Source organism: Telopea speciosissima, chromosome 5, assembly GCF_018873765.1.
Source record: "Telopea speciosissima isolate NSW1024214 ecotype Mountain lineage chromosome 5, Tspe_v1, whole genome shotgun sequence".
In the NCBI taxonomy this organism is placed as follows: Eukaryota; Viridiplantae; Streptophyta; class Magnoliopsida; order Proteales; family Proteaceae; genus Telopea; species Telopea speciosissima.
Window position 1 is genome coordinate 3,422,589 of NC_057920.1, and position 23,890 is coordinate 3,446,478.

At 37.6% G+C, this 23,890-nt stretch overlaps 1 protein-coding gene and 1 long non-coding RNA gene across 2 annotated transcripts; one reads left to right on the top strand and one right to left on the bottom strand.

Annotated features, from left to right (window-relative positions):
* The first annotated feature begins 5,724 nt into the window (after positions 1-5,724).
* On the top strand, positions 5,725-12,447 carry LOC122662404. Its single transcript, XR_006333016.1, has 3 exons — positions 5,725-5,808; positions 12,044-12,170; positions 12,258-12,447. It is a non-coding gene; the product is annotated as an uncharacterized LOC122662404 (long non-coding RNA).
* A 1,317-nt stretch (positions 12,448-13,764) lies between these two features.
* Positions 13,765-20,721, bottom strand: LOC122661750 (putative pumilio homolog 8, chloroplastic). The gene is made up of 5 exons (XM_043857254.1): positions 19,646-20,721; positions 19,352-19,514; positions 14,721-14,884; positions 14,350-14,608; positions 13,765-13,908 (listed from the first exon to the last, which is right to left on the bottom strand). Exons 1-5 carry the CDS (start codon positions 20,719-20,721, stop codon positions 13,801-13,803), a joined length of 1,770 nt encoding a protein of 589 aa, XP_043713189.1. The 3' UTR covers positions 13,765-13,800.
* Between the last annotated feature and the right edge of the window lie 3,169 nt (positions 20,722-23,890).

Sequence of the window (23,890 nt, forward strand, 5' to 3'; positions counted from 1 at the left end):
TTTGATAATAAAAAAAAAAAAAAGTGTTTTTTAAAGGTTTCCATTTTATACCTGTATAAGTACATATCAGTCACGCATAATACTTTTAACTTGAAATATTAGTTTATGTCAAAAAAAAAAAACTAAACATAAAATTAGGAAACACGCAAAAACCCCTCAGTTCGCAGGAAGGGGAAAAACCTAGAAAACACGCAAAAACCCCTCAGTTCGCAGGAAGAGGAAAAAACCTATCGTCTTCACTCCACTCTTCGAACCCTAGCCGTCTGTTGCGGTGCTGCGGTTGCTGCCCCATTCACTGCTTCGTCTCCGTCACCGTTCAACGGCGGCCGACGAGATTCAACGTTCAATACCCCCTACTCCTGCGGCCTTGCCCCCTTCCTATTCTTCGTCTCGGTTCAAGGTTAATTGCAGCCGCCCTTTCTCCTCCTTTCGATCCTGTAAGTTTTTCGATCTTTTTGTGTTAACTTTTTTGTTTGATGAATGTCTTTCTGCCGTTTCTTATTGTTTTTTGTTTGTGACATCTTGAAGGGATAAAAATAGAATATGATTAAAAGAGAAATAGGGGACAATGAAGTCCAAGGATTAAAAGAGAAACAGGAGAACGATATCTTGATATTAGAAAACTATTCATCCTTTTATTATATCCTAATCGATTGTCATTTCTTGATGACTCATGGTACCGTCAGATTGGTAGAAGCTTATAGATTTTAAGGCCTGAAACAAATTTATGATCTGCGATATTGGCTCGATAGGTGATTCTGATCCTTCTCTCTATCTGAAATCGCATTAACATCAAACCTGAAATTACCCACTCTCTGGGAATCTTAATTAGTACATCTTTCTCTAGGAAAATTGATGACGATCTTGAGAGACATTTGGATTTATTCTCTGCAGCCCAAGTGTATAGAGAAGAGAACTCAACTCATTTGTTAGAGACAATGATGAACCCCACTGAATTCCATAAGACCACAGCTTTCCCTCAAAGCAACAAAACCACCTCTTCATACGTTGGATCATGTATACATAATATAATATTTTCTTTGATTTCCTATATACAAAATTCAGAATGACTCTGTACGGTTTTTATTGTACTAAAAGAGATATTTTCATGCACTTCCTTGAAAGATTTATAATGTTTCTCTATATGAAACCATGGTATATAGAAATTTTTGAAATTCTTGTAGATGAAATGAATAAAATCATCGTGTATATGCTATTATTTTGTTTATTAGGTGGTGAATGTCTACTACATAGTAAATATATGCCCGTATTTTTGCTTATAGAGTAGCCATATTAAACCCGTATCGTATTATTATCATATGCGTTTTATTACGCCGAATTATTGAAAAGTATTATTGCCATCTAGTCCGTTTCATTGTCGTACGTATCCGTTCCCGTTCAATTGTCATTCCCGAACTTACTAACTAAGAACCATACATGTCCAGATACCCGAGTCAAATACTCATAAGTGCAAGATAGGCTTGTCAAACGGTACGGTTTCGGTACGGTACCAAAAATAGGTACCCAATACCGATACCGTACCATACCGTTTAAGAACCCTATTTTTAATATCGCAATTGTACCGCTACGGCACGATTTCGGTATGGTATGAAAATGGTATATAAAATGATATATATATATATATATATATATATATATATATATATATATATATATATATATATATATGGGGTACAGTTTTGGTATGGTATGAAAATGATATATGTACGGTACAAAAATGATATAAATTTGATTTTTATAAATGGTATATATATGAAAATGGTATATATACGATACAAAAACGGTATGCATATGGTACGAAAACTATACAATTTCATTTTTACATGTTTACACCCCAAAACAATACGGTTACGATAAAACGATACCGTTTTGATACATACCGACGGTATGACTGTAAAAACCGTTACCACATGACAAAACAAGTCTTTTTTCTTACACAAATGCCTTTCTAAACACTCATGGGGTTGTGAAAAGCACTAATGGAAGCAAAATGTTCACGACGTTACAAAAATGTAAGTGAATTCGTGAAGCTTACAAGTTGGTGATCCAGGTGGCGTTCACTACCCATTCCCAGCTGTGTTGTCACACCAAACTCATTTCCCCCCCCCCCCCCACCCACCCACCCAATTTCGAGTAAAAAAAAAATAAATAAAGGATGTCAAGACTGTTTAGGGGTTAGAACTGTGATCAATTCTGAGCATTGTAGGATTAGAGGACTTCAACATTGAGAATTTGTGATTGTGTTCCTCGGTTGAATTTGAAGAAGTGACAAATTGATGAAAACATTCCTAGTTTTGGTTCATGAATCGGGATAGCGTTCTCTCCTTTCGTATATTTCAGAAAAAAAGAAGTTAATGAGATACTCGGCTGTTAGTAATAAAAATCTAATACTTGTTTAATTGATCTTTTAGGAAAGGAACATGCATGGTTGTTTATTTAACAATAGGCTAGATCCAAGTCCAACCAAATGCATCATTTTTTTTTCCTTCCTTCTTTGAAACAAAAAATTACGAAAGAAATTACCCCCATAGTATTTTGATTTATTTCCTTCTTTTGGTTTGTTTTTATTTAGATATTTGGCTCCCCCTTGATGTATTTCCCTCTTTTTTTTTTCTTTTCTTTTTTTTTACTTTTTTATATTTCAGAAAAAAGAAATTAATTAATGACATAGGCGACTGTCGGTAATTAAAATCTGTTGCTTGGTTAATTGATTTTTTTTTTTTTTTTTTGAAAAGAGTGTGTGTGCTTGTTTATTGCAAGAATAGGCTGGATTCAAGTCCAACCAGATGCATCATTATTTACCTTCTTTCAAACTAAAAATTAGGAAAGAAATTACCCCCCCCCCCACCCATAGTATTTTGATTTATTTCCTTATTTTGGTTTGTTTTGTTTAGCTGTTTGGTCCCCCCTATGTGATTCCTTTTTTTTTTTCCTTTTGCATATTTCGAAAAAAAAAAAGTTAATATGTCAATAATAAAAATCTAGTGTTTGGTTAATTGATTTTTTTTTGGAAAAGAGCGTGTGTGCTCGTTTATTTCATGAATTGGCTGGATTCAAGTCCAACCAGTTGCATTTCATTTTATTTTTTCTTCTTTAAAATAAAAAATTAGGAAAGAAATCACCCCATAGCATTTTGATATATTTCCTTATTTTGGTTTATTTTGATATATTTTTTTTTGTCCCCCCTTGATGTATTTCCTTTTTTTCCCCTCATGCATATTTCAAAGAAAGAAGTTAATGAGATACGCGGTTATCAATAATAAAAATTGATCTTTTTGGGAAAGGACCGTGTGTTCTTATTTATTTCAAAAATATGTTGGATCCAAGTCCAACCAGTTGTATCTCTTATTTTTTCTTTTTTTTAAACTAAAAATTAGGAAATAAATCAACCCCATAACATTTTGATTTATTTCCTTATTTTGGTTTGTTTTTTATTTATATTTTTGGGTCCTCCTTGATCTATTTTCTTTTTTATTCCTTTCCTTTTGCATATTTCAAAAAGAAGTTATTGAGATACATGTCAGTAATTTAAATTGATCTTTTTTGGAAAGAAGCGTATGTGCTTATTTATTTCAAGGATGAGTCTAACCGCCCTTTTTTCAAACTAAAAAATTACCTCTATTAGAATTTTGATATATTTTTTTATTTTGCTTTCTTTTGATTTAGTTGTTTGGGTTCTCCCCTTGATTAGCTTGATGGGGTTCTCTCTTGTTTTCTATTCGTTTATTTAACATATATTTTATTTACTTAAAAAACAAAGAGGAAAGAAATTACACATTCTCACGAATTACTTTTGAAAATGGGGAAAAAAATTTTAATCTATGAAATATGGTGGACACTATTCAAGGGTACTTGAGTGGTTCTGATTGACTATTTAATCTTTCACGAGTAATGTTTAAGACATACATTGTCAAAATCCATCGTTCAAAATCAAATCAATTCAAATTGAATGGAACTATTAATTATTGGTTCCTTTGGGGTTTAAAGTCTAATATGTAACAAGCAGTTCAGTTTTGGTATAACCGAAATAATTGTCAGTTGCAAATCGTTAATTCAATTAAACAGTTAAATTGATATCAATTAAATAGGGAAAAAGAATGTCTCCAAGCTGTGTAGCATACGCTACCGTCTTTGTGTCTCTATCTTTCTCCTCATCTTTCAAGAAATGATATATCTGTCCCCGGTCACGAGAGAAAAGAGATAAAAACAGAGAGGTGCTATTGTATTCTATGCAGCCTAATAGCATTCCTTCCCCAATTATTTATTACAGTATTCAGGGCTCTACTTGGTGCTGTTTTCTATGCCCTCTCACAGGGTACCGTGAGATGATTCCTCTGCTCCCTAGGTAGATACCCAGCACGGAGAGCGTAAGAAACAACACCAAGTAGAGATCTTTTTCCCTAATATTTTTATGAAGAAAAACACGAGAGAGAGAGGGAGAGAGAAGGGAGTGTCTCTATCTTTCTATATATTGTTCCCTCTTTAAATTGTATTAAAATCCTCTGCAATACCGACGGAGCGACGGTGCACATCCAGCGGCACAGCAGAGGCCATGTGTGCCATGTGTGCCACTTGGCCTTTGCTGTGCCGTCAGATGTGCACCGCTGTCCCACTGGTACTGCAGAGGATCCTGGTCCCTTAAAATCTTGCTCTCTCGTCTCTCTTTGCAGTTTTGTTTCTATCGAATTCAACTTCTATACTCTTGCAACATCGGAATTTCTAGATTTTTCAGTATCGATTCCTCTATGCAGAGTTGAGGGATTAATTCGATTTTAGTTTAAGTATGTTACATTTGAATTGAATTGAATCTACCCCTCAAAAACAATGAAAAATAATTAAAAGCCAAACCAATAAATCAACACTGAATCAATTCACATCTGAATCGGATCGTCTCTTGTGTGCCAGTGAGCCTGGGTTCCATCAGTTTTGAAGCTTTTTGCATATCGATCAAGTACCTAACAGAGCCCACCGCACATTGGACGCTGGACGAATGGTGGGGTTAGCGCTTGGTGGCACGCCACCCCAAAAACAGCTCTCAGCTGTCCGATGCACACTAGCACGCTGTAGAGGATCGAATCCCATATTTCTCCATTAGGATACCAGTTGTCATACTTAACAAATAAAGCCTCAGCGGAAGAAGGTTCCCTAAATTGGAGTTGAGAAACCGATCTATAAAATCCAGTGATTCTAGACCTGAAAGTATCTCCCCCAAGGGAAATCTGCTACTTCAAGCTATGGAGGAGGGGCATTCCAACAACTCTTTCCCTTGATTTTTTTTTGGTTTCGATGTATCTCATTGTTTTCTGCACCTCATTCTTCTTGCAATGAGAATTTCTTGTTCATGCAATGAAGGACGGGCAGTCTGAGCAATATTTCCGTTGGTTTCTTCTGTATCTATCATCCTTGATGATCTTACAACTCCTGATGTAGTCTTGTAACACTGAACTTGGACGCCCGTTGTGTCCAAATTAGTCTTCTTATGATCCCGCCCTGATTGCTGCCTACGTTTGATTGTATTCCAGTGGTTCTTGATAGCGTTTTCAGTTCTTCCTGAAATCATTTTTCCAATCTCAAACCCATTTGTTTCTTAATTCAGCATGTGCCTTAACCAAGGCTATGTCCTCCTCTTCGTTCCATGCTTGTTTCTATGTGAAAATCATTTGATTCACATAAAGATCAGAAACCTTGATATTAGGGCTAAAATGATTAAATCAGTTTTCATTTGTGAGCCCAAGTCACTGACTTTGATGAGGATGGCTTGTGTGTGGATGATGAACAAGGGTTTCGGTAAATTCCAACACACTAGCTTCCAAAATTACTGTACATGACTCAATAAGTTTTCTTCTTGCATTGCAATTTTTTTTTTCTTGTTTCTTCTTGACTTACTCTGTTTTTTTCAGGAAAAAAAAAAAAAAAAACAAAGAAAGAAAGCATAGCCTTCTTCTTCTTCTTGTTGTTGTTGTTTTCTTTATTTTGATTCTAAACTTAGTTATAGAGACATCTCTCTACAGGTTGGTTGCTGGTTTCTCTGGCACAGTCATGTACAGAAGTGATGGTTTAATCATCTAATTAGCCCCAATATCAAGGTTATCCCCTTTTCTAGCTATTTCATGTTCTTCTATTTGTATGGTGTCCTATGATCTATCAAGGATTCTGATCTTTATGTGAATCAGATGTTTTTCCTGTAGCCACAAGCATGGACTAAGAGGAGGATATACCCTTGGTCAAGCACATGCAGAATTAGCAAAGAAATGGATTGAGATTTCAAAGAGGATTTCAGGAAGAACTGAGAACTCATCAAGAACCACTAGAATTCAATCAAACGTAGGCATCAATCAGGGCGGGATCATCAAAAGGCTAGTGTGGACAGAATCAATGGGTGTCCAAGTTCAGTGTTAGAACACTAAATCAGGAGTACTTGTAAGGTCACTGAGAAAAGCAAGTAGATAATGATCAAAGATGCAGAAGGAACTGATGGAAATGTAGCTCTGAATGCCCCTCTTCCATTACATGAACAAGAAAAATTCTTATTGCTTGAAGAAGAATGACGACAGTGCAGAAAACAAGGGGATATATTCAGATAGAAATCAATGGAAAGAGTGTTTGAATGTTCTGCTTTGTAATTAGGCTGATATCTTTGTTTTGAAATTTAAGAGTTCCTAATTTAGTAGAAATGAATGTATTGGATTGGATGGAAATAATTTCCCCTATATTGTCAATAAAGTTGAAGTTGAGCCATATGTTCTTTCAATTTTCTGTGTTCCTTACTTCCTTGGGTAGGTTCTTTATATGGACCCTTAAACAACAAAGGAGTAACATAATCTTTATTGAAGCAAATGTTATTGTCTTCTAATATTGGGTCGTAAATGCATAGATGATTGTTTCCATGGTGGCCTCATTCCTTCACCTTGTGGATTCATGATAGTGATAGTTTTTGCAAAGCCATGAGATCAATGGTATCATTCACATACATGCACAAAACATGTATGAAACAGTTCGGTTTGGTTCGGTACAAGTTTTTTTGAGTAAGACCAAAATCGAACCGTGTAATAAACGGTTTTAAACTCTTTTAATTGTTGTGGTTTTATTTTTTTTTTTAAAAACTTTTTTATTCAAATGGCTATTTTCCATTACATGTCTTTTAAATTTTTTTATTGAAATTGATGTATGAATTGTAGGGGTGCAAGTTTGGCCCTGCCGGCCCGAACCCGCCCTGGCCCACCCTGAGCCCGAATAGGGTCTGGGCTGAGATATTTGGCCCTGAGGGCGGGTCAGGGCTGGAAACTTCTGGCCCTGAGTTAGGGTTAGGTCGGGTTAGGGTTGAGGCCTCGAGCTAAGCTTGGCCTGGCCCGGCCCGACCCTGATTTAAGTTATACTATAAAATATATATTGATATAAATTATACATTATGAACTTTAAATTTCACCCACATTTTTTTATATAATATACTATATATGAAGACAATAAGTGTTATAATATAATTTATTATATTGTTATTTTATGTAAAATTAATAAGTTCTTCCCAACCCATTCCAACCCATGCATTTCTTTCCCCCTCCCCATGATCAGGGCCAATTAGGGTCGGCCCGGCCCGACCCTAAGGGCGGGTCAGGGTTGGATTTTTCTGACCCTGAGTCAGGGTCGGGTCTGGCTTGGGCCTAGCTAAGGGGACTTAGGGTTGGACTAGGGTTCTATAAAGCCCGGCCCAACCCGACCCTGTTGCAGCCCTAATGAATTGAATTCTTATGTATTTTCTTTAAATAATTTTTTTATTCATATTTTTTATTCTAATGATTAATTATTTCCATTACTTATTACTAATATTTGTTTCAGTTTAAACGGTTTACCATCGGTTTAAACGGTTTGATTTAATTCGGTTTAAAATCGTTTAACTAAACGGTCTCAATTTTAAAATCAAATTGAACCATGTATTAAACAATTTCACGATTTCGGTGTAAATAGCTCAGTTCAGTTTCAGTTTGATTTTGACAGCCTTAAGGTTAGGGTTAGAACTATGGTCAAATCTGACTTTTAAGCATTTTTTCTCCCTGAAGTTTAGGATTAGAGGACTCCAACATTGAGAATTTGTGATCATGATCCTCAGCGCACGCAAGGGCATCAACATAGATGTAATTTTTTATTTTATGGAGCAAGGTGGTACTTTCGCACGCTTTTGTGCCTGAGTGCAGATGCTATGCAATTAGGTAGCATTCTTTTTTCCTTTTTTTTTTTTTAAAAAAAAAATTGATAACATTCTTAGTTTTGGGGATGAAGATGTTCACAATCACCCTCACCTTCCTAATTGGAGATAGCGATCTCTCCTTTTGCATATTTTAGAAAAAGAAGTTAATGAGACTCGTGAGGATCAATAATAAAAATCTAGTACACACCCTTGGTCCTTTCCACCTTTCTAAAGGGATGCATGGATCATTTCACGCATGGTTGTGTCTGGACGCGTACATGCCGGGCGTGCTGCATGATCGGTTAGCATTCTTTATTCCTTGATTTTTTTTGCTTTTTTCAAAAGGAGCATGTGTGATTATTTCAAGAACAAGTTGAATCCAAGCATCACATTGTTTTTCCAGTCTTTCAAACTAACAATTATGGTTTGACTGACCCAAAGACGATGAGTGCCAATGACAAAAGAAAGCATTAGTAACTGATAAAGTGTTTTTTTTTTCCTTCTCTCTCTCAACTGATGTACGTTACATTTTGAATTGAATCTAAACCCCATAAAAAAAAAACAAAATTGGAAACCGAACCCATATATCAAAACTGAATTGCTTTATACCTGACATGGGTCATGGGCATATGAGATGTGGGACTCAACAAATAAAGCCCTTGAGGAGATGGAGGAGGGGCATTCCAACCAGTTATTTTTAAGGGTTTCTAGAATTCTAGATCTGAAAGTATCTCCCCCAAGGGACTGGAAGTCTGCTAGTTCAAGCTATGGAGGAGGGGCATTCCAATCACTCTTTCCCTTGATTTCTTCTCTAAACCATGAAAGTTTTCTTGTTTATGCAATGGAGGGCAGTCCAGAGTGAGATTATTTCCATTGGTTTCTTATGTATCAATGCTAGTGTGGATGGAAACAATGGGCGTCCAAGTTCGGTGTTAGAAGACTACGTCAGGACTCAGGAGTACTTGTAAGGTCACTGAGAAAAGCAAGCAGATCATGATCAAGGATACATAAGTAACCAATGGAAACATCTTCAGTCTGAGGAATAATTATCCCCTCCAATTCCTTCAATTCTTCTAATTGGGGGAGTGGACCCCACCTTGGACAATGTGTTCTAGCAGGGGATAGGGTGGTCATTTTCACCCCCTATGTGAGGAATTAGAGCAGGCAGCGAATTAGAGGAGATAACTATTCAAAATCCACCCCATTGCTTGAAGAAGAACGACATCAATGCAGAGAACAACGGGATATATCCCCTCCAATTCCTTCAATTCTTCTAATTGGGGGAGTGGACCCCACCTTGGACAATGTGTTCTAGCAGGAGATAGGTGGTCATTTTCACCCCTATGTGAGGAATTAGAGCAGGCAGCGAATTAGAGGAGATAACTATTCAAAATCCACCCCATTGCTTGAAGAAGAACGACATCAATGCAGAGAACAACGGGATATATCAAGACAAAGAATCCAATGGAAAGAGACCTTGGAATATCCTAATTTTGAAATTTAAGAATTCTCAATTTTGTAGAAATGTAAAGAGACCTTGGAATATCCTAATTTTGAAATTTAAGAATTCCCAATTTTGTAGAAATGTATCACCTGTACTCTATGGAAATAATTTCTTCCATTTGGTCCATAAAGTGAACTAATTTATACCAAATTAATAACAATAAATTCTACATATATTCTTTCAATTTTCTGAGCGTTGGTTGAGTAGGTTCTAGATAATCATTATCCTCTCAAGTTTCCTGCATGGTTCCTCTAATAGGGGGTGGAAATGACAACCTAACCCCCGGCCCGAACACACTGCCCGAGTATGATTAAGTTGTCATTTTCGCCCCCTATGAGAGGAACCGGACAACAAGACGGAGCAGGGAATTAACCTGACAGGAAAAATAATCGGTTCCAGAACCCCTCCTCTGCCATCTTGTAACTTAATTGCAAGATCTTCTTGAACAACCTATATATGCTTCAAAGACCTCAATGAAACCAAGAACTTAATCAAACATTCACACGAAGATCTGATAATGGGTATTGCTCCAATCTTATTATATCGACAAACCAGTGTAACCACCAATTTCCCACTAAAGCCTCTGTGCTCAATAACCTCTCAAGACATCGAAAGCATCAAAGACAAAAATGTAAATGTAGTAGAGTGAGCCAAGGGTTCAGCTCAGTTGGCAAAAGACCGACTCCTAAAATTAGAGGTCATGAGTTCAAACCACCTTGGGGCCTATTCCCATCCCCTAATCTCCCCCCCCCCCCCTTTCCTATTATACAAGCTTTTAATCCAAAAATAAATAAATTAGGAGAGTGAAAATTTATATTGAATTTTCACCCAAAAATAAAATAAAATAAATAGGAAAAACAAAACTGTTGCAAAACCTAGAGATAAGTGATAATTAAAATTGCAAAATTGCAACATTCTTTAATCTTTATTGGGAAAGAAGAGTGAACTTAGGCATGAAGAGGAAATGGATTGCAACTTTCCTGGGGTTTTCTGATTAATTAAATTTTTGTATCTTGCATTAGAGATGTACAAAGGAGGAAAGAAGAAGATAAAAGGGGTTTTATGGGCAGTCAGACGCCGTATTATGCCCACTGGAGGTTTGTCGTCATTCGCTGGTGTCACGACGGCCGAAGGTCGTGGGGTGCAATTGCTATCGGTGGCTGAATTTTTTCCTTTTAATAGAACCCTCAGGTTCCGTTTGGTTGCAAGGGGAATCAAAGGGCAGGGAAGAAAAAAAATTTCAAATCTAAAACAAAAAATTTTTGTAATCATTATACCTCATGTGATTATATAAATTATTAAAATTTCATACCATATTTAGTAATGGTACATTTTACATTTTAAACCAAAGGGAATTTTTTTTTATAATAAAATAAACCAAAGGGAATTGGATGCAAAGTAAAGTAGAATTTAATAACCAAATATAGAATGATTTGAAGTTAGTGATATTGTCACATGGGGTAATAATTGCAAAAATATCTTTCTTAAGTATGAAAATTTCACTTCCCTTCCTTTGAAGTCCCCTTACAACCAAATGGAGCCTCAAGGATTTTGTTTTTGATGGTCAAGAGGTTAGGATCTTAGGGACAGGACTTCCCTGTCATTATGGATTTTAGTTTGCCCTTCACCAAGGGTAGTTTGGCCATTTAGTAAAAAATAACCCACAGTAGATCACTTTGATATTAATTTGAAAAATTGGGGGAGCTATGCGGAAAATTATCCTCTCAGGTTCCCTGCCTGGTAGAGTTAACCGTACGAACTGTACCCGACAGGAAACCTGAGAGGATAAAGATCGGAGGTATGCATATATATTTTTTTTGGGGGTCAAAATGTGGGAGTTACATGAGTAACAGGCTAGTTTCAAGGGGGATTCAAGTAAGTTACTCTATTAATTTATGTGAGAGTGCCTAAAATAGAAGGTAATACGTCAAGACTATGAAACGCTCAATGCCATTCATTTGGTGAACAAGAAAATTCCATAGTTTCCTGATTGCCATATTTACCAAGTACCATTTATTTTTATACCCCTCACCAGCCTCTCAATACATTCATCTTTTCTTGCCCTCTCTAGGACGTAAAGGTGAATCAAGAAGGCGAACATGATCAAGAAGCAATGGACCTTTGAAGAAGACAGGTGAATCTATTAAACTTCACTATTATTCTCTCTCTCTCTCTCTCTCTCTCTCCCCTCCCCACTCGGCCGGCGTCCTCCCACCCCGTCGAGCAACTAAAGAAAAAACAAACAAAGCGTAGCATGGTAACAAGAAACAATAGCAAAGCATAGTCATGTTCTCTTCTTTATTTCGACTCCATACTAAAGAAACACATCTCTACAGGTTGCTGGTGTCTCTGGTACAGAGTCATGGATTGAAGCAATGGACAAATATAGCATCCATCATGAAAACTAGGGAAGGAAAACAATGCCGAGAGCGATGGTTTAATCATCTTAGCCCCGATATCAAGGTTGTCCTCATTTCCTAGCTAGTGATTGCATGTTCTTTCTATTTGTATGTTGTGAACCTTAAGTGAATCAAGAATGTTTTCCTGTAGAAGGAAGCGTGGACTGAAGAGGAGGAGATAGCCTTGGTCCAGGCACATGCAGAAGTGGGAAAAAAGTGGACTAAGATTGCAAAGAGAATTCCAGGAAGAACTGAGAATTCAATCAAAAACCATTGGAATTCGACCAAACGTCGGAAGCAATTAGGTCGTGGTCATCAGAAGGCTAGTGTGGACGGAAACAATTGGCGTCGAAGTTTGATATTAGAAGAGTACATGAGGAGTACTTGTAATGTCACTGAGAAAAGCAAGCAAATCACAATCAATGATGCAGAAATATCCAATGGAAACATTGATCTAAATGCCCCTCCTCCTCCCCCACATGAACAAGAAAATTCTCATAAGTTGAAGAAGATTGACAACAGTGCAGACAACATTACGACATATATCTAAAAAACAGAAACCAAGCACTTGGAATGTAAATCCTTCATTGGTTGATGAACCAGCAGATTTCCCTTGTGGTGAGGAAGACAATGAGATGTTTTCAGATCCAGAGCTCTATTACTTGCTCTTATATATCAAATAAATGATATTAAAATCTGCATATGGCTCTGAATTTTCTCCGTGTTGCTTGAATAGGGGGTCTATACCAAAAACATGTATGTGACTCAAGGATTCTACTTACGTGATTCTTACAAAGGTAGTTTCAAATCTATTTGTCCATCTATCATTTTACGAAGGGCATAAAAGTCCGGTTACATAGTCTGATTGATACTATACGAATCGAACTGTGTCGGATGTGAATTAAAAAATGGATCACCTTTTGGTTGATACAACTGATGCGTATCAATATCGTCGGGGATTGTATATTTATCAATGTTACCGATACCCAGAATCATGCTTCAACCTCACCCATCCATATCCATATCCATACATGTGAGGATACTATGGCTGCGTTTGGTATGCATTCTAGGTTGATTTCACATTCTCATATGATAAAATAAACTGTTTTTATCATCCGAGAAGGCGAGATCGACCTAGAATGCATTTAAAAAATGCATACCAAACACAGCCTTAGTCTCGATCACCTATCCGCACATGGAGTAATAGAATGCAACAAAGCTTTAGAAGGGGAACTCAAATAATATCAATAGTAAGATGTGGGAGCAACCTCAAGAAATCAATTAATTTAAGTACATCAAACAATCTCCTAGCTCTGGCTTTAATGTTATAACAAGCAACAGTGGGAAGGACCTGAGAATGTACAGTTTGATCGAGTAAACACCGCTTTGTCTCTCTACATCCCCCTTTATAAGCTTGTGTACACATATCAAAAGAACAGCATCCAAAGGGATGCAAATAATACTCTGCCTCAACTTTCCCAATCTCCTTACCCCTGGAGGGCTCTTCAGAACAACCTCTTACGCCACCTAACTACAAATAATACATATGACCAACCTAAAGACATGACACCCCCCCTCCCCCCATATGACTAATGAGAGAACCTCACTTCTGTTTAAACAACAAAACAAAAACAAAAACAAAAAAACAGCAACCACGACTAGCTCTCCACATTGTACATGTTTACACATGCCACTTACCTCCTTGCATTGATCCTATCCAAGATCCTTTTCCCATAAGGATTGCTGCGCAAAGATGGAATATGATTCTGAACTAGTCCAACTATGGCTTTGTATGTATCCCCCTGCACATGAAATGGGAAGACAATATAAACTCCAAATAGAAGGTAGTAGGAAGTATCTAAATTAGAGCAATATAGATAAAACAGTTCAAAAGTTGATACAAATGAAAAAGGCAGGATCCATCAGATTAGTTTAATTCTAAAATTGACCCTCAGTAGGGGTATTACATTCTGATTTTAGAAAAGTCAAAATGTGGCAGATATGTGAGAAACTATAGAATGGATTGTTTTGATAACATCATTATGTTCAGATCATGGAATAGATCTCACTGGGAAGTGGACCAACACTCCTTCCATGTGCATCAGTTCACATGTATAACTGTACCTTGCAGACATGTAATTTTATAAAACTCAGGTCAAAGATAAAAGAATGATACCTATTTTTCTACAGCACATATTAAGAACATAGACTATAGGTGAAGTGGGACAGTATGAAGATCTAACCTTTGATACTGACAAAGCCGACTGAACAACATAGTTTCCATAAGCATCCTCTAGAAGACTAACAAATCTTGAACTACTGAGGAGTTCCTTGATAATCCTTGTGGACTGCTCTACTTCAGATTCTCTCAAGCACTTCTCTACCACGTGACTGCTGAACTTCTGCAAAGAAAGGGATATATAGCTCCCCTCAAGTTGTCTCGATACAGCAGCCAAGACATGTGGTATCTTCAGACCCAATATATACTGCACAACATAGTTTCTAAAACAACGGAAAAAAAAATAGTATTTTCATTCAGATTGGAAGAAATTAAATTACTGAAAATGGTAGGAAATAGAACACTAGAACAATGATAAAGGTTGCAGTGACAAACCCATAAGGATCTTGTGCCAGGACCAGTGCATTTGCTATAATTTCAGCCAGCAGGTGCTCTCGTGGGTCTCCCTGGGCCTGCATCACACAATGCTGCATTACACAACACCCGCTGCTGTCCGTGGCAATCTCAACACAGTGGTCTGCTATTGTGTTCATAAGATACTGGCAAAGAAACACCACCATAAAGTTTCATGAAAAAAGTGAACTGTAAATTTTATTACTCCAGCAATGGTGTATGACTACTAAAATCACCGCAAATAATACCAGAAATACACAAGAATAGATAAACATGGGGTACTCATACCCACATATGCAATTTTACATGTATACACTGGATTATTGATACCTATATATTTTATCATTAGTAAATTATTTAAGGACATGCTGTATAGCTTTTTCATATTTAAGGACATGCTGTCTAGCTTTTTCTTATTCAAGGACATGTTGTTCGGAGTGTTGTGTGATCAACGTATTTCTTTAAAAAAAGGAAAATTTTATTGAACAGTCATATGACTAGCTATGATGTACGGTGCGGAATGTTGGGCAGTTAAGAAGCATCATATAAATAAACTTAAGTGTAGCTGATATGAGGATGTTGGGATTGATGTGTGGCAAAGCTAGAAATAATCATATTAGAGCTGATTTGGGAGTAACTCTGATACATGATAAGCTACGAGAAAGTCGTTTGAGGTGGCATGGCCATGTTCAATGGAGCCCTTTGGATGCTCCAGTATGGAGGTGTGATTTTAATCAGATTGAAGGAGCTAAAAGAGCCAGGGGCAGATCTAAAATGACTCTAGGAGAAATGGTGAGGAAAGACATGCATGGCTTAGGTCTTGTATCAAGTATGACCTCAAACAAAGCTGATTGGAGGGAAAGGATCCATGTAGCCAACCCCCTTTAGTTGGGATAAGGCTGAGTTGTTGTTGTTGGAGAGAGACAGAGAGAGAAGGGGGGCTGTGATGGCTACTAACATTAAAAATGAGGGTGGGGGATTCCCTGTACCCCACATGCCATGTCACAACAATCGAAAGATGAACTTCAACTACTGATTTCACATGGCTTCAACCCCCCCCCCCCTAAGTTCCTAATTTCTGCTCTAAGGATGGACTTACAAATTAAAATTTCAGGAAATGATAACTACTTTAAGTGGGTTCTGCAAAGCAACTGCTTAGGCAGCTTCAGGCACCATTGTATCATAATCATCATCATTAGTCTAATAGTATTACTAACAATAAAAAGAGAAAAAGAGGATGAGAATGTATAGGGAAGCTCCCTGGGGAGCAGAAACAAGCCATAAACAACATGACAAAAAAATGCACAATAGATAACGGAAGCAACAGTCCTGTCACTATCCCTAAAAGCACCTCAAACCCCAGAAAGACCTGTATTCCCCAGTTGAACACCGTCAAAATGGACTTTTCTGGAACTCAACTACCCAGGCAACCATATATAGCATGAAGATGAGAGACGATAAATGGCTTCCTATCAGCCTCTCAAGGTGGAATCAATTGGGACTCTGAATTTTAGAGGAATCTAACCATCAAAGTAACTTGATGAAAATCTTCTTTATCACATTATGGATGGATCTGCCACAAACTGGAAAAATTCTAGCATTCCTCTCTTTCTAAATGGTCCAATTACTAAGGTTTTTATAAAGAATCCATGCCTAAACTACATTGATTGCAGATAAAACCAAATATAGATTTCTCTAGAACTTCCAATAACTATACTACATCTCAATCATAAAAGTAATAGCTGAAAGAAATCATGCTGGAGTACATGTACATCTAAGACAATGGTTAAATACTTTGGGTTGGAACATAACATGGGATTGATAGGATAGACTGACGTTCTACAACAAAGATGTAGACAGTCCATTAAAGAAAAAGAGAAGTGGCTCTGTCTTGGGTGTAGACCTCAATTCATCCTATACAGCCTCAAGATAGATTGTCCGAATCAAATAATTTTACAGATGCCCATCCCCAAGGAAGAATGTTTCATTGCTTTACAATTTACTTTCTGAATTTCCAATTCACAGATTCAATCATGAAATGGCTACTTGTTTCCCAATCAATGTACATTTGAGGTTCTGAAATCCAGAGCAATTCAGCCATACAAGAAATATCACTGGAAACAGAACATCAAGAGAGGAAAATGAGAATCCCACATTGTATGAAGAATATTTTCCTATTCCTTCCTGGATTACTCAAGTTCAAGCACTTTTTTTTCCCTTTGTTTACTTGTTTCTTCTAATTTTCATGGAGAAATTTCATTGAAAGATAAGAAATTAAAAAAATAAAATAAATAGACAATAATATGCGGGGGATTAAGTGATTCTGCAATTATGTTTCTCCTCAAATATGTTTGGGTCTCCAACAAACTTAGACCTACGGAGTAGAGATCATTTAAAGAGCGAAAAACACTAGCACTATGGCAGTAGTAACTTACGAGTTACGACTATTGATCCAGCAACCCAATGCAGGGCCTCACGGTGTAAAGAAGTGGGAACCAGTGTATTAAGCGGCAAGATTGAATGTGGTAGGCTATACTTTTGTAACAGACTAACAGTTGCTTACTCATTTTACAGAACAAAGAAATTAGGATACTCAATTTATTGGACAGAATACCCTTGTTTAACTACCGTTTCATCTAGACAGTCTTGTTATCAAGTATAGTTTAGATGTACTAGCATGGAAGCTTTCTGCGAGTGGCAGGTCCTTGTACAAACTTCCCTTTGACTTGAAGAGAACAAACTTAAAAGAGAATTCAATAACCAAAAAAAATGGGAGAGGGTTCTCTGAGCAAGCAAGGTACAATATACCTCCTCACATTGGTTTTTTAAATCATATTTTCTCTCTCTATAAAAAAAATTAATATAATAATGCATGTGAGGAGGCACAGTGTACACCTTAGGCTCAGAGAGCCTTATCCAAAAAAACAAAAACAGAAAGTAAACAACGAAAAGAAAAACTAACTATGTGAACTGCAACTCCTTCCCCCAACCCCACACAGCCCCCCCCCCCAACCACCCCCCCCCCCAAAAAAAAATAAATTCAATTAATGTTTTCATACAAGCAATAGGTAGCACAAGAAAGTGGTGAATCAACCACAAGCAGCAAAAGAGAAGGAAAGCTCCACTTCAACTCATAAAAGTTATCTCAATACACTATCACCCCTTTGTCCCCTGACTCCCCTTCGAATAGGCTTTCAAAGTTTTTGGATTTAGTCATCTCCTCCCAACAACACTTTTTTTTTGTGTGTGTGTGTGTGTGTGGTAGGGGGGGGGGATGAGGTAGAAAAAAAGAATATAGAAAGTAACTGAATCCAACAAAGTTACTAAAAACAAGTTCTTAGACTTGCTTTCTAATTTTCGACCTGAAACTCAAATCTAATAAATTTTGAATTCACTTGCAATTTTAGCAACTCCGATAAAAGCATTCCAAGTACCCTCAAAAAAAATTCAGGAAAAAAAGACTGAATAAACACTAAATGGACAAGTATTTGGATCCATCCCTGACATGCTGCCAGTAAATTGGTCTTAACAGTCCCAAAACAGATGGCCATTGTAGCACTGAATGGACACATTTTTGGCCACGCGAGAAACATGCTGCCAGTAAATATCTAAACTTCATACAAATATGAGCTACCTAAAACACATGGGGAGAAAATTCAAACCAATATGATTTGGTCTGATTACAGCATATATGACATTCAAAGACCTAATTTAGACCTTGTTAGTATATGGAAATAGGTTAAAAAAATTATTTCCCCAAGGAGTGTTTTACCTGATGACCATGGGAGACCTTCAATTAGGATATAATATTAAACTTAGTATTCTAGATGTTTTGAGACTGAATGTCACAGTAGATTGAACTATCTAAAACACTTTTGTGCCCATTTTATAAGAGTGCTGTTTTTCAAGAGCATAAGACAGGTTCAAAGATGGAAAAAAGAAGAAAATATTTTTTTTTAAGCTGCCTCTATCATACCATTACTGCACAGGACCTTGCAGTAGCTCCTCCAAAAACCACTTATAAGCTGAAGTAACAAATATGAGAGGAAAGTGGATCATTTGCTTGTAACCTAGCTTTAGCTGGAGAGGAACGCTAGGAGTTGCTATGATTTCCAATTCATATTGGGTAAGGGTAATTCCTCAAGGGTTCAGCAGTTTTGCTTTCAATTTGAATGTATTAATTTCTGGAGACTAAGCATCCTAATGTTTGTATACCTCTTGCTTAATTTTCCTTCCCGCCCCCAGGGGAAAGGGGGGGGGGGGAGGCTGTATCTTTACATCCAGTGAAATTTTAATATACAAGAAAACAACATGTAGAAACCCACTTGGGTACCCAGATATGGTTAAGAACTTATTAAAACAAGAGGTAGGGAGGGGAGGGGAGGGGGGGGGGGGGGGGAAAGGAGACTAGGAAATAAACATGCTCAAAAAATTAATTCACAACCTATAAAGATACTCAAGAACTATCATAGGCAAAATTACACCCACACACAAACATAAATCCATCTCTTAAATAGCACTTGCACTCATTTAAAACTTAAAGGAAAAAGATCAATATGCTTCCCAGCCCTCATTAAGTCCAATACCTCACCTTTGTCCAAGGAAAAACTTACTTTATTATCTTCATTGGAGAATCGCTGGAGGCAATGCTGAATGACATGATGACCATTCACGTCCTTGGTAAGTATGACAGTGCCCGGCCTCAAAGCCAACAAAACAGAGGAAATTTGCTCTGAGGTGTCAAGATGCTCCAACAATTTCTGAACTGCACGGGTACTGCAACAAAAGAAAGATAACTATTAATATAATCTAAGAAATAATTAAATTTATTCATCTCATAGTAAATGAAAATACACTTAAAAAAAGTAGAAATTTTCAGAAACAAGAGAGGGAAGGAACAATCGTACCCATGCATATCGAGACAGATAGTGACGAGTTGGAATTCCTCCTTGGTGATCGTGTGAACAATCTCCATCTTCTGTTTTTCAGTACATGTTTCCGAGAGTTTCTGGACAAGGTAATTCCCGAAAGGATGGACCATTAACTCATCCACATGGTCTTTAACCTCAGCAAAAATCATCTCAATCTCTTCCATTGTTCCCTCCTCGAACTTCTTCTGCAAGAATCGACACCCATGTTGATCCTTGGCCACTGCGACCATCTGGCCCCTCAAATCTTCCAAAGACGAGTAGTTTGGGTGCTGCTGTATATGCTGTAGGCTCTGATTGAAGAGTGGGGACCTCAATGCGATTGGAATTTCCGTTTCCAAGAGCTGTCCATCTGGTGAAGCTACTCTGCAATGCCCAACAGAATCAAGGCGGAAACCGTTCCCATTGAAACAGGGCATCATCGGGGAACGCTTAGTGTACTCTCTGGAACAAGATATTGGACGCTGCAAGCGACCATTGTTTCTGGGCTGGTAACGGCAGCAAGATTTGCCACAACAAGATGCAGCAGCAGCAGAAGCAGAGGAAACCAAACCCCCTGCACCATTAAAGAATTCCCCACGAGGTTCGTCACCGATAGCCAAAGGATTTAATCCAGGAACTGTATAATTCTCAGCACGAAGTCGCAAAACCGCAGCCTCGAAAGCTTCCTTCTGGACCCTTAAACGCTGCAACTCCATATCCATAACAGTTTGTTGCAACCGATGATGATAAGACAAAGATGGAAAACCCTGACCCACAAAAGGATTCATAACAGCAGGGTTATTGAGTAAGGGTACAACACCAGAAACATCACCACCAAGGGAAGGAGGAGGAGTAGGGGAATAAAATTGAGATTGGTGAGGCGAAGAAAGAGATAGACGAGAAAGTGCAGATTCAAGCGACCGGTCAGGTAAGTTTCCAAGGGAAAGAGGGTTTTGAATCCCATTATTGTTAATGGTATGGTTGTTGCGGCAGATCATCTGTTGTCTCTGAACGTATTGAGCCAAGAACTTGCTTAACTCCTCTTCTTCTCCTCCTCCTCCTCTTCTCTCCATCTTCTTCGTTTACAGAAAAGATAAGGGAAGTAATGGAAGAAGAAAAGGAGGGTTTATGAAGGGTTTTAAGAATTAGAAAGCTACGGAGATTTCGGGGAATTGGGTTTTTAAAGTGGTTTAGGAGATTTCGTAGAAATTTATTTCCTTAAATATAAACCAATCGATTTCTTCCCAGAATTCCATGCTTTCTTCATCTCTATATATATATATCTCTCTCAGAGATTATTTAAAAAAAAGGAAAAAAGAAAGGAAAGAGGTACAGATCTACTCAATCACTTCTTAATAAAAAGAAAAGGAAGAAAAGTAGTGTCTCTTTACCTCTCAATCTCATGCATGCATTTAGAAACCATAAAACCATATATGAGTGAGAGAGAGACCCTTCCATCCAATAAAATTTTTGTATTCCGCATCTAAAATACACATATGATGATATATATATGGGCCATATTTATGTACATGGACTTTAAAGGATCATAAAAAAGAGTCCATGACCCACTGAATCTTCTATACACTTCCGAGTTGCGGCGTCTCAAAAAAACGGCTTCACCTAATCACCTGTACCCGCGCCAAGCCACTAACCGACATGAATTCATCTCGCCGTTTTTATCGTTTTAATATTTTTAAAATTTTTTTTTCGGTAAAAATAATATTTTTTAAATTTAAACGTTTAAAAATCCTATGGTTCGTTTTATCGTTTTTAAGCCATTTTTGAAATATTTGATCGTTTGTTTTATCGTCTCGTTCATATTCTGAATTTTTCCATTCTTCCTTTAAGATTTCTATGATTTTGTCTGATGTTTGGTTTCTCTTATAATAGCAAAAGTTTTCATATACGGATGTATATTTGCACGATCTGCATTAAATACAGTCAAATTGATATAAATGTACATATAAAATGACATAAAACCTACTCTATATGATGGAATTGATGGGAGAATCCCATGTGTACGAAAACTTTTTTTATTTCAAAATGGGCTTTAGAGTATCTACTCATGGGTGTATGTGAAAGAATTTCAAGGACCTACTCAAAATTGTACTGAGTCATAAATTTCTTCCATTTAGAGGGTTTTCACTTTTTAGTGCCAAAAAATAAGGATTTGAACATGGACCTCAATCTACAACTACAAATTCAGACATAGGTGTTTCATAGTGACTTGGGACTTTCAAAATATGCTTCTTGTGTTGGGATCTGAATCGGAATCAACACAGATTGTTTTGAATCGGCTTTGGAATCAGTATTTTAATGTCCTTTAGGGTTTTTAAATATTAGGATCCGACAAGCTAGATCGGCTGGAATCGGGATCAGTTTCGGCTAATCTGATTCAGATTGATTGATCTGATCCCGATTCTTGAAACACTGAATCAATAGGACCCAAACATGTCTCTCTATCTCAGAAGCCCCTTCAGGGCCAATTATTGTAGTGTCTACACCCAAGGAATCTTCAAGCCTTGTAAGTAAAAAATTATAGGTAACCCTATATTACAGGGTGCTAAGAACTTCCATGGGAGTAGTAAGGGTGCCAGTACCAACTACCAAGAGGGTGCTAGGAATTAATCTTTTTTTTTAGGGTGAATCCTAGGAATAACTTACGGGAAGCAGTTTTCTATCCGGGAGTGTGGTCTACGCCAGCACTCTCATGTGTCTATCTCTTTCCTTCTCAAAACAAGGGGACAGAGATGTCTTTTCATATAGGGAAGAAATAGATAGACTCAGTTCTTTTTCCCATAACTTATATATAAGTGAATAAAGATATTTTCCTAGGGAGAATGTTCTCTGTGCCGCAGTATAGACTGCACCCAAGCACATGGGCCTGCCATTCAGGGGGGCAAGGTGATCATTACGCCCACCCTCATGTTTCTGGGCGCAGCCTGCGCTGCGGCACAGATAACAACGCCCCTTTTCCTAATATTATAGTATTTCAGTTTCTCTATTACTTTTGATGTTCTTGTCCACTGCAATTAATCAAATTTCTAAACCTTATTGGATGGCCTAATAATGGTAGAGTTCCCATCGTTTTTTTACCCACTTTTGTCCACTTGATTTTGATATGGGCTTTGACCCCAAAAAAATTTCTTTTATTGATATGGGCTAAGAATTATTAGCCCCAAAATTGGCAGATGAGCAAAGGCTAGTGGAATTTCTGCCCCCAACCAACTTACCACTTGGCAGAATGAGTCCACTTTCCCTTCTTTCATTTCCCCTCCCCCTTTTCGTTTAGAGGGGTTTTAGTATGGTGGGGTTTAAGAAGTGAAAAAATTATATTTATTTTTTCATTTCGATAAAAAATTGAGGTGTTTGATTAACTAGGGTGGAAAAGTTACCCAATAATCTATGTTTCAAGTCTATTGAAGTATCTTCCATTTAAGTTTCAGCAATTTGATGGAACTTTTACCATGTTCATGGAATAGAAAACTCTATTTTTTCTCTTACTTATCTTTCACCCCACCAACAAGAGGGATCCATTGTCAAATTTATCCATTCTATACTCTTCTCCTAAAACAAACAAACCTAAATTAAGGAAATAGTTTCTCTCTATCAATGGTAAAGAGAGAATCTCTTCATCCACACCATTTGAAGCGATTCCTGATCTTCTTCGTAGGCCAAGCATTGAATGGGTCCAGTGTGACCTGTCAAAACAGAAAGACACATGTGATTCCCCACCTTCTCTCCTCCAAACGCAAATCGTCTTGTTCGTGGACCCACTAAATACAAGATTCCCAACTGTAGATAAGCATAGGATGGCCACCTTATGTCCTCTGATGAGCCCACCGTGTGAAAGGTGATTCTCGTGCTCTCAGAAGTTAAAGAGTAGAAGAAGAAGAAGAATTTACCTGCAACAGGTGGTGGTCACCGGAGCAGGAGGTGGTCATCGGAGAAGGAGGTGGTCACCAAAGTAGCAACTAGTCACGGAGCAGCAGGTGGGCGTCTCGCCGGAGTAGCAGGGCATTGTCGTAATTATGCCCTAGCGAGGGTATAATTGTACATTACATTCTTCAGTTTCAGATCTGTTAGCGTTTAACGCCTAATATTCACTTGCTGAATGCTTGGTCACTGGTTCAAGTCCTGGAAACAGCCTCTCTGGAAATAGGGGTAAGGCTGCATACATCTGACCCTCCCCAGACCCTGCTAAACACATGAGCCTTGTGCATTGGGTACGACCATTAACGG